The sequence below is a fragment of the Lottia gigantea genome, assembly GCF_000327385.1.
Source record: "Lottia gigantea unplaced genomic scaffold LOTGIsca_64, whole genome shotgun sequence".
In the NCBI taxonomy this organism is placed as follows: Eukaryota; Metazoa; Mollusca; class Gastropoda; family Lottiidae; genus Lottia; species Lottia gigantea.
Window position 1 is genome coordinate 1,146,307 of NW_008710179.1, and position 12,680 is coordinate 1,158,986.

At 31.1% G+C, this 12,680-nt stretch overlaps 1 protein-coding gene across 1 annotated transcript; it reads right to left on the reverse strand.

Moving 5' to 3' along the window:
• Nucleotides 1-1,103: 1,103 nt before the first annotated feature.
• LOTGIDRAFT_235453 (hypothetical protein) lies at nt 1,104-9,403 on the reverse strand (the record flags this gene model as incomplete). The annotated part of the gene is made up of 11 exons (XM_009064698.1): nt 9,359-9,403; nt 5,903-6,200; nt 5,186-5,638; nt 4,434-4,554; nt 3,942-4,033; nt 3,472-3,510; nt 2,820-2,862; nt 2,611-2,715; nt 2,191-2,418; nt 1,758-1,841; nt 1,104-1,422 (listed from the first exon to the last, which is right to left on the reverse strand). Exons 2-11 carry the CDS (start codon nt 6,186-6,188, stop codon nt 1,104-1,106), a joined length of 1,770 nt encoding a protein of 589 aa, XP_009062946.1. The 5' UTR covers nt 6,189-6,200; nt 9,359-9,403.
• Nucleotides 9,404-12,680: the final 3,277 nt, after the last annotated feature.

A 12,680-nucleotide genomic window follows, 5' to 3' on the forward strand; every position in this document is an offset into this window, starting at 1 on the left:
ACACAAAAACTTGAAAATGATCAGCTGTTCTACTGGCACTTTAGAATTATGAATTGAAAAGACTCATTAAGGGCTATTAAAAGGCATCATTCAAAATAAAAAGCAAATATTAAGACCATGTTTATCTATTCATAAGCACATTGCTGTAACTGAGATGAGATGTAAACTGACATCATTTAACTCATAAATTTAAATATATAGCATTAGCATAAGATAATCAAGAAATTAATTCTAAAAATAAAGACATTTAAAATAAGAGACAAATGGAAAAAATATGAAAGATAAAATAATTCTAAATTATGGATAAATATAATAATACATGAACAATGAATGATATCAAATGCTTGTGGTAAAAGTGATATGTAGTATTAAGTATATACATGTACATACATATTTTGCAACATGCTCTGCAACCAACAAACCAGAATGGTTTAAACATTAATTACCATTCAATAAATTCTTTCAAACAATTATGTTTTAAAATTTAAAGGAAATTCTTCAAAAAGTATAAAAGTTCTCCCTGTTAAAAGTATTGGTCCATTTATGCTGATATCAACAATATTAATAACCATCAAATATAACAATAAATAAAGATATCATTAACTAATAACAATTAAATGTAACAATGTTAGAGAGTAATGAGTGACAGTGGAACTTTACCATATAAGATATTAAACCTTACAAGCAGCCATCCATATTACTTTTCAGAAGTAAAATCTAGTGCCGTTTTGTCCTGCAATTCATCAAGAATGCCACCTCTTAGTTATCGACACTCTCATCTGCAGAAATTAATGATTTTTAGCGCTTTTAACTGTCTATGAGAATATCTATAATGGCCTGAATTTTAACTATACATTTTTGTTGAATCACATACTATATTATTGTCAAATTTCAATTCTGAAAAGTGATAAAAGATACTATGACTGGTGTAAGAAAACTGTAGCCCAACAGACATTTTTTCATAGTCTTGAGACATTTAACCAACTTTCTGTTAATCATAATGTCACACACATCAATTTTATCGCCTGACATTTTCTATTTGTAGTCAGACAGGACTGTCACTAACTCCAGAATCAACGACCTTTGGATTTTGCACTTTGGTATCATTCATCTTCTGGTATATATATTTCATCTCCACTGTCATTTCTCTCATCCTCAAATACTTGTTCATCTTCTTGCTGACCGGAAAACACAACTGGTTCCCTGTGTCCAGTAGATCTCATTGGACTCCTGTCTCCAGTGCTACCAGACTTCCTGACTGGTAATTGAGAACGGCGAGGTTGTAGGTTTACTTTTTGGAAGGCCATGATACAATGAAGATTTCCTCCTATTGTCTGTCGCGTCTGCTGCCCTTTCCAAAGACGTCTTATATCAAGATAGGTTGGATTTTCATTATTCAAATCTGTGGAAATGTCTGACCATCTGGAAAATATCACAGGATTTCTACTTGTAACAAGCAAAGTAACAAAACTCGTGAAAAATAATGACTTATAGAGCAAAATATTATTAGAGTTCTATAAGCTCATGGAAAACGCAGTGGCTAGTGAGTTAGACACTTGCTCACCATCATTTTTCAACCCAGTTCCCCCCTACCCCCCTGTTAGTGATAGAAAAACAAATCTTTTCATTCAAATGGGACAATTAACAGAGAACCTTGTGAATCACACATTGCACGTTAAAGATTCCTTGAAGGTTGAAAATGCAAAAAGGATCAGCTAATGAAGCTGTCCAGACAAAATCTGACTATCTGTACATACTTTTTAGAATGGATACTTGGTTGATATGCATTAGACTCTCCTATTAATATCCATGTCTGAACTTTATCTTGTGGTAACAAACCTCTGGAAAAAACATTTTTTTAATTCAATAGACATAAGTGCACCAAGAGGATTAACTCTTAAATGACCACTGTTTAACTAACTACAGACTCTAATCGACTGGCTATTCAAAGCATCTCATTGATCTGATGCAGTGAATGTGATCTTTAAGCAGTAGAACAGCAGATACATATTACAACTTTAGGGTGTGCTTAATCCATGGGCTGACAAGATTCTCATAGTTCATAGTTATAAGCATTCATTCAAAATCAAGATGTTCTTAGATTCTGCCTGTAGTAAAGTCCCCAGCCCATGTCCCCTTTCAAGCTTATCATCATACATTCTACTAGTAGTAACACAAGAGTTTTCCTACTTGTAAGCATCTTCAGAAACCATAGGTGTATCTTCATAACCAATAGGACAAAAAAAATGGTTGAAACAGTGATAAATGAAGGCTGAATTGGGATCATGTAAACCTTTCTTTAACATGTACAGAGCATCTCTTGATGTAACACCAGCTGTAGCATTTTTACCAACTGGTTTGTAGGTGAAAAAACATCTCCCTTTCACTTTAAAATGGTGGTTCAATTCACGAAACCATCTACAATCAAAATAAAACCTGATTAGTTTTTCATTGATTAGACCTAAGAATCTTCAAATTTTGAACTATTCTTTACCATCATTTCTTGCTCCCATTCAGTTCAAAGTAAAAATATTGGGATCTTACCCCATATCTGATGAAAAAGTAGTGAAAAAGACCATTGATAGCAGTAGGCTATGTGTGCTTACTTACCTTAATAAAGTAGCGTTTCCAGTAAATGGACCAAATTTAATTTCTGAATATGGTTGTTTAAATCCTAGAATTCTCAAAGCTTCCTCTTGACTTAAAGGTGCAAGACTAAAAAAAAAACAACAAATACATGTATATTCAAAATTTGAAAAAGCTTAAATTATGCAATAGTTGTCATTTTAAGCTGTTTCCATCATGATACTAATACTTACCTATCATTACCTAGTGTAGAAAAGAGATATTTCCAACATGATACTAAAAAAAAGAGATAATTCCAACATGATACTAAATACTTACCTACAAATACCTAGTGTAGAAAAGAGATAATTCTAACATGATACTAGAAAAAAAAAGATAATTCCAACATGAAACTAAATACTTACCTACAAATACCTAGTGTAGAAAAGAGATAATTCTAACATGATACTAGAAAAAAGAGATAATTCCAACATGATACTAAATACTTACCTACAAATACCTAGTGTAGAAAAGAGATAATTCTAACATGATACTAGAAAAAAGAGATAATTCCAACATGATACTAAATACTTACCTACAAATACCTAGTGTAGAAAAGAGGTAATTCAAACCTGATATTAAAAAAAGAGATAATTCCAACATGATACTAAATACTTACCTACAAATACCTAGTGTAGAAAAGAGATAATTCTAATATGATACTAGAAAAAAGAGATAATTCCACCATGATACTAAATACTTACCCACAAATACCTAGTGTAGAAAAGAGGTAATTCAAACATGATATTAAAAAAAAGACATGATTCCAACATGATACTAAATACTTACCTAAAAATACCTAGTGTAGAAAAGAGATAATTCCAACATGATACTATACTTACCTACCATTACCTAGTGTAGAAAAGAGGTAATTCCAACATGATACTAAAAAAAAGAGATAATTCCAACATGATACTAAATACTTACCTAAAAATACCTAGTGTAGAAAAGAGATAATTCCAACATGATACTAATTACTTACCTACCATTACCTAGTGTAGAAAAGAGATAATTCCGACATGATACTAATTACTTACCTACAATTACCTAGTGTAGAAAAGAGATAATTCCGACATGATACTAATTACTTACCTACCATTACCTAGTGTAGAAAAGAGATAATTCCAACATGATACTAATTACTTACCTACCATTGCCTAGTGTTGAAAAGAGATAATTCCAACATGATACTAATTACTTACCTACCATTACCTAGTGTAGAAACGAGATAATTCTAACATGATACTAATTACTTACCTACCATTACCTAGTGTCGAAAAGAGATAATTCTAACATGATACTAATTACTTACCTACCATTACCTAGTGTCGAAAAGAGATAATTCCAACATGATACTAAAGATGATATACCACATGCTTTAGGAATTTGAGGACGGGAAATACAGTTCCTACAAAAAATTAAAATGTGTCAGCAATGATATTAACTAAAATGGTGTCGAAGCAATAGCCTACATTGTAGGTAACAAAAATTGACTGTGACACCCATCAGCACTGATAAAAGTATATATAAGTCCTTGCTTAAACATACAGGAATAAAATACTAGCATTCACCAACAAGTTTTTTGTGACTTTGTAGAGTTGTGCCTCAAGGGAAATTTATCCAGGACAGTGGCATATGCTTACAGGCTTTAACAGATCATAGGATAATCTGCAGCTTAGGAGCTTTTTTCAAGTCACTTCTCAGACCTGCATCACCGCTAGAAAGTGTTCAAACCCAGAGCTTTTAATTTAACACCTTTCTCACAAAGCCACCCCTGTTTTCAAAAAAGTCATGTGAGGAACTCCTACCATCTTTTCTGATCCAAGATTTTTCTTTGAGCTATTTGATCAGAGGTAGCTGTTATAGCTGGTGATAGATTGTCATCATATTTAATATCACTATCTATCCATCTTCTTACTTTATTTAAACCTACAATATAACAAGTCTAAGTTTTTGATTGTTTACAAGGAGATGAGTAGATGATGTAAAAAAAAGAATCCTTGGATAAACATTATGCAACAAATCAAAAGGCTTGACACAAATTAACTCAATTTTCACTGCAACACATTGATTTTCGCTAAACAGTGCAGTTCAATATTGATTGGTTCCTTGTAAGAAAAGATGACTTTTACTTGAACTCAGTATGGAGTTTTGCTTTCCAGATATGATAATCAAAATAAGATAAGAAGAAACAAACTACTGTACTTTTCCGTGTATAATGCGCAGGTTTTTACCCTGAAAAGGGATACGCACAGAAGGGGTGCGCAATATACATGGTTAAATAATTTTTGAGTTTTTTTTTATAATAAGTTTTCAAGCAGAAGTCAAGGATCAGGAAAACTTTTTTAAGGTGTCACTTACAAACGTCATACAGCCAAACCTGTTTTTGGTTCATTTCTGGATGCCCTAGTAAAGTTTGATCACCTAATGTCACAATGTATACTGTTTTAAGTAAAAACCAAAACATACAGCAAGCATGAAACTTATTTATAAAAAAAAAGGAGGCAACAAAGAAATAACCAAAATTCCCCAAAAAATAAAATTCGATAGAAATGCCTACCTGCAGATTTTGATTTCGTATCATTATTACTTTGAAAATCACCAACATCAATTTCCCAAGCTAGAGTATTGTCACCTTCACCAGAATCAAGATCATTGGAAAGATTACCTAAACCGTCACCATTAGGAATACTAGATTTACCTCCCTTCCCTCTCATAAAGACTTCAGAGTTATCACTCCCTGAATGATTGCTGGAGTGTGATGTAGTTCTTTGCCCTGGAGCAGAAGTCATCGTGATTTCTGGTATTATGCCTTCACACAAATTGTCTGATGATTTCAACAGTTCATCACTGATCAATTCATCTGAGTTTTCACCTTCAGAATTTGAACGTCTGGCCTGCAAACTTTCATTTTTCATATTGTCTGCATATGCTTGTTTATCATGCTTCTTTGGACTTTTGCTTATTGGTATTGATGATTTATTCCGTCTTAGTCCATTTTCATCAAAAGTTCCTGAAATGTCCATAAAAAGGGCTTTGTATCTAGTTGTTCGGATTCGACGATTAACCGAATCTAAAAAAAAATGTAGGCTATGCAGCTGTCCAACAAAAATTTCCCTGATTGCAAACTCCATAGTATTGCCTGTGTACACATTCAATTTTTTCAATATCAATAGTATCGTAGAGGTGAGGATCCTTTTTTCAATCATCAATTCATAAATATCTATTTCAAATTTTTTTTCCACACTTTAACACCATGACAATCTAGACAACTTACCCACACCTCCTTGTTGAAGATTCAAAGCAGCATTGTAAGCAGCATCATAATTCTGTTCATTTAAATGTGACATCAACACTTCAACTTCTGATACTAATTTACTGACAACAGCAGCATCAACTGAAATCTGACGTCCTACTGCTGCTGGTGCTTTCAGGTTTTCTTTATTTTCAGCAGGTTCAGTATCACTATATCCGGTTTCATATGCTGAATAATAATCATCATCATCATCTGAATTGAGGTCATCCACAATATATGGTTCTGATACAGTTAATGAATTCCCCATTTTCTAATTTTCCTGAAATACTAAATTTTCAAATCCTGTTACTGACGGTCAACAAACTAGTGATTGCATCAAAAAAAAGGAGTATCCCAAACACAGTTTAAAAAAATAAGAATGCACAACATTTTACAACATCCAATATCACAAAAAGTCAAAAATAGTTATAAACTTTTGGAAGTCTTATAGAACGTTCATTTTGAATATAAGATCGATACAAGCTACAGAATATCCAATATCCATTTTTTACTTGTATCAATAGAAGAACCCCTTCACCAGAATTCTTAAAAACGCTATAGAAAACTATTAGTCATTTAATAAATATATATAAGATGATATCCCTGTATATTTATACAGTATACTATATTCCATTGGTAATATTATTTATTGATTTACAGTTACACAGGTGTTTCCATTTTTTCCAGGATATATTAGACCTGTCAGCTATTATTACTCATATCCTTTATTACTAGCATGTTTAATACTCAATACTGAATAATTAAAGCAATTGCATATCATATTGTTCTATTTAACACACAGAGAAAGCTGAACTGTGACCTGTACCCATCCATAGATCCAAGTACACAAAATCAGTAATCAGACACAAAGTGAGTCCAATAGCCATCCTGGATCACTCGATATTGAAGTGTATGATTCAAACAAAAAGAAGTACTATAATAAAAGAAGTAAGAAGACGCCTTTTAAAGGGACATCTCCGCCATTTTGGAGGTTTATTTAAGTCTTGAATATATGTATATAGTCCTCAGAAGTACTAGAAATGTACGAAGATCAATGGCCTGATATAATTAATTTTAGATGAACCAGAAGTCATTCACATAGCTTAAATATGCTGCGGAAAAACACAAATTGTCTTTGTCACTCATTTTTATTTGCCTACTCAAATCTTGAGTAAAATCTCACAAGTGCCCATGCTTCCACTGCAAGATTATAGCGTTGCTGTCGGGATTTATAATATCATGCTACGGCCAATAGTTTTATCGTCTGCATCATCATCCAATCAGATTCATTTTGCTTTCACCTGCATGGTCTGCAAGTGATTATTGGTGAAAAACTACTGACTGGAGATTTCTTGTCCCTCATGTGCCTACAGCCAGTTGGTGAAACTCTTGACCAGACTCTAGTCGGCACCAAAAATCACTGACTAAGACGGCAGCATGAGGCAGATGTCACTAGAAAGACATGTATGCCAATCTTCATCTTGGATTGTCAATTTGGAATCCCTTTTAAGTCAACACAGCCTAAAATATTGATATAAATTGGTTTTTCTAATTTGTAAATGAAATTTACCTTGGAAAGTATTTGAGATTGTGTCAGCTAGTTGTGGTCTGGAACCTGATCAAGTTGACAGCTGATATTATTGAAACATATTTTAACACTGACTCATTCTAAACATTGATCAACTTTAACTTAATCAAATACACTTTAAATCTATATTCACATTATTATTTCATAATTCATAGAGGTACAGAATACGAGTGAATATTAAACAATAAATATTCCAGAATTCATCACAAGTGGAAGACATAAAACATTTAGTATTATCAATATTATAATTAGACCTAGATAATAATAATTAATAGATTTAATGGGACATATAATTGTTCCAAAACAAATTCCTCACAGATGGTAAGTGAAGACACATTAAACTCTAGAAAAAAGATTAATTTTGTTTCGTTCTTAGCACCTAGTCGAAGATTTTTAGATCTTTTTTCAAAAAAATTTGTTCACCGTTATTTGTTTTCAACACTTGAAGACTAAGATAAATTTTTCATATACACTGCAGCTGTTTTTAATACTCCATTTCTTAAATCCTCAAAATTTATATCTAGTAAGTAACTGAAAGAGAACTATGTAGGTACACTATAACCTGGCTACTATTAGAAAACTATTTTGAAATCAATTATAATGTTACAGGTCAGCTACTATAAATAAGACAATTTAAGACATTCCTCATATTCAATATATATATAATTTTCGATAAATATACTATAATAGACACTTTAGTTAAACTAGTCAGAAACCTGCTGACTCTCATTAGCCTTCAGTACTGATAGTTTTTTCTGGATTCAGAAGCATTAGGTACATCAGGTGCTTTTCTTATACTGGTACCTAACTATTTCTCCCTTCCGCACCCTTCAAAAACTATTAAAAGACCAGATGTGCCATTTTCAGGGGTTGATTTAGGGCTTGATTATATGTAAATAATCTTTAGAAGTACTAGAAATGTATGATAATCACATAATTCCTTCAAAAATATCTCAAACTTGGAATTTAACGTTAAAAGACAGGTTGTCATTTTAACATTCAAACGCAGATAATTCTGTACACACATACATTTGAAGGCTCAAATAGCGATGGTGAGCTGTGAACATAATTACAGATGAGCTTATCAAAAAAATTCCCCTTTCTGACACTAAGGTATGATTGGCCGAAAATATGGCGCACTTGTCCCTTTAAACTATATAAGAGGCTGACAATATTAAGCAAATTTCTTTTATTAATAATATGACATGCCTGTTTAAATTCAGAAATCTCATCAATTGAGTGTAATAATCCTTTGATGAAAGCAGGTTGATTCAAATACATACCTTAGAAAAAAAATTGGAATGCCATGAATGTTACTTAAATTCAGAAAATTCTGCGATTAAGATTTGAAGTTCTTTGGATATCTGGTTAACCATTCATAATAGAACGATTTTTTTCACCTTTGGTTTCATTTGATTTAATGCACTAGTGAGAAATTCATATCAAATTGATTCTGATATGGGAAACTACTCACTGCAAAAACCTGTTATTTATAGTAAAATTCCAAATGAAATCAGTCTTAAAGCTCCTTTCTAAATATAGATATTATAGCAATGGTATCAAACATAATAATTTTTTTCAGAATAGTACATGTTACTAAAATGTTTTAGTAAATTTTAGTTCTTCATATTCTTGATATTGTAACCATAAACCAAAATCTGGTTACTTGTTTGATCACTTAAAAAAAAAGCACTTAAATTTTTGACAGGGAAATTTAGATTTGTCTTTGTAATAGGGTCTTGCCTAGGAATGTTAATATCTACAATATCACTCTTATTTTAATTTTTAATTGGTGGACAATGGAATAGTCCAACTTAAAATCTTGTTTATACCCAAAAGTTATCAATTACCTCAATGATTCTTGCCTAAAGCTATAATCCCTTCATCAAAATTCCACAAACGACCTACTTAAACATCTTATTTAAGCCACAAAATTCCAATGTTGACAAACAAAGAAAACCTATAAAAGTTTGAAAGTTAACAAGAGTTCTGTGATAGACTGGTAACATATGGGAGTAATTTGATAGGCTTCCTTGACAACCTTACTACTACCTCACATATAGTACAAGGTGTGACTAAAACGCCAGATTTCCCCAACTATATGGAAATAACAGATGATGGTGCCTATCAAGTTTAATAAGACATTAACAGGCATGCATTGCTAAATTAAAAATTATGGAATTATGATGCTCCTGAAGTTTCTTCTCTAACCTAAGTTAATCTCTTATCAATGAGTCTTTTTTGGTCATGGTCAATATCAACTAATTTCATGGAAGGTTTGTGAAGAGAATTTAATACAGTTAACCATTTGGAATATGAATCTAATTTTTGTTTTATTTCCAGAACATTAATGAAAAAACATTGAGTGCATTATACTGTATTTTATAATTTTACCTGAGGCTTACTAGCTGTTGAGTTGCTACAAATTTTGAATTTGTAGGAATATATATTATATAGGAATGCTTTAAATAAAAATATCTCAACTATATACTTTAAAATACTATGAAATAAAATATCTGAACTATATCCTTTAGAATACCTACTATAAAATGAAATATCTCAACTATGTCATTAGGTTCCATAAAGTCCATGTTAAATATAATGATCTTATAATGTATTAACACATTAACACAAAAATTTTATTCTTTATCCATCTTGATTGATCTATGACAGCTTGTGGACTCATTGCATGTTTTCGTGTTTGCATTTTGGATTTGGACACATGGATTGTGATCATATATTGTGATATCAATTAGTCTTTTGTGATCAAAAATAAAAGGACTAGAACCATCAAAATTCAATTGAATCCTACAAGGGCCAAACAGCACTAGAGGCACACTTTCATATGTCATGCTAAATTGTCACCCATTCTTCTATGGACAGTTCCTGAATTTGGTGTCCTGGAGGCAGCGATCACAGCAAAACAATTTTTTCAAGAAATCCACCTGCTGGACCTTAGTAGGTTTCGATAATTTTTTTGTGCGCGTTCTGTTCTTTTTTGGTTCACCTAGACTACTACTCCATACAATGGTTTATGACATAAATGTTATACCCAGAAAGAAAAGTTCTTTTCTTTTATTTGAAATTCACATTAGATACCTGAAACTTTTATAGCAGTACATGTTCGATACAATAAGATCTAGATTAAATTCAAACTTATATCAAATCTTTTCTTTTCTCCTCAAAGAAAAAGGAGCACTTCAATTCCAGTGTCAAATGAATTATGTAATTAATAGAAAAAGAAAGAAGAAATTGATGTACAAAGAATGCTTGACATTAGATTGTCCCGGAGCATTGTAAGTCATATGTAAAAATCAATGCACTACAAAACTTTATAATTCTTTGAAAAATATCTACTGAAAAATCTCAAAGGAGATAAAGAATTTCTAAAACAAAAAACACCTAAAACCCTTTTTCTTTCAATGAAAAATCTTTAGAGGAAAACGTTTCAAGTTATGCAAAGAATTCTTCAAATAAGACCTTAAATGTTAAAAAAATTAAAAAAAAAATTACCTGAATATTGTCTAGAGTATCATGTTAAGCTGGTTGTCAACAAATGAATATATAAACCACTGTAACAGTATCTCTACTGATATGCTACACTACCTACATAGTCAAATATGACAAGGTTGGCTCTAAACTGGACCATGACATATCACCTGTAACATAAAACAATCAAATCTTCTTTAATCTTTTATATAATATCATAGAAATATCTTAGTGCTTTAGAGTGTCATAGTAAATTTTCAAATTCATTTGTACTTTTTATAAAGAAGAAAGGGGACAGATGTTCTCCTTGTTTAACACCTTGATGCTTTCACAAATATTTATTGTATGTTGTAATTTGTGCTGAATATTCATAGATGTTATTGCTATTTATTTTATTTTGAAAACCATGGTCAAAAATTTTTGTATTTAAAAACATTTTCATCCTCTGGTGTTATTGTAGGAATATTGTCTAAACTTGGAAATATAATGCTTGTCACATTTTAGATATCTAATATTCAAGATATTGTAAACCAAAATTGGCATTAAGAAAATGTGTTCTAATACATACTCTCAGACAAAATTTGAGTAAAAATCACAAAAAATGGTCTAATAACAATTTTATATTTTTTTTATATATTGTAGGCCATAATGGCAAAGAATATCAAACAAAACGAACATTAAGACTTGATTTTCCTGCAGGGCTTTAAAGAGAGTTTATGTTCATTTCCCTTACAGTACTAATTCATATAAATTATCATTGATAATATTTTCAAGAGGATGTAAGGTTTTATCAACTAATAAAAATTTGATATTGATTAAACAAGAGATTAAGAACAGATGTATTAACACAATCACTATCTGAAATAAGCTTATATTTCTTTTTTTGTAACCTCTGAAGGTTTAGATCAAATGGAGGATACTTAATAACATATACAATGTAATTTGCATTTGCCTTCCTGTTTCATGAAGGGGTAGTTTTTTGAAAAATGCACTTTGATCCATCAAGCTGTTATTCAGATCGATAAATTTGATTCATTTTTGACATAAGATTCAGTGGAATAAAAAAAATGTTACAGTTACAGTTGATTTAAGAATCTTAGAACAGTCCCAAATTTTTAAATTGATTGCTTCATGTGACAGTATGTATAAATTTAGAGCTGCAAAAATTCACATTATTGGATAACATTATCAGGAATTGTAGCAGCAGTAATACAAATTTATTTCAGCAATCATATTCAATTAGTGCATTCCTATCAGACTCAAAGCTTATATCAACATGAACATTTCCAATAGTTAATATAATAGCCACAATACCTCTTATCTTTAATATAACAACATTAAAATTCAAATTTTGTGGTATAAAATTTGTTTGTTTGTTTGTTTGTTTTAACTCATAAATTTACCTTATTTCCATGTGAATCTTCATGTATATATCCAAATTCTAAATTACTTTTCACATCTGTTTAGATATTCCCTTCTAATAAATAATAAACTGGTTTTAATACACAAATATCAAAACATGTTAGATCTGTGTAGGATAATCAAGTTTACGCTCAAGTTGTTCCCATTGACAATCTAACCTGGTCAAGATATAATTCCACCTACTATTCTACTGAATACAAACTCTTTATCTATTTATTCAAGCCACAATATGACAACATCAAACATGATTTAGAGAAAATA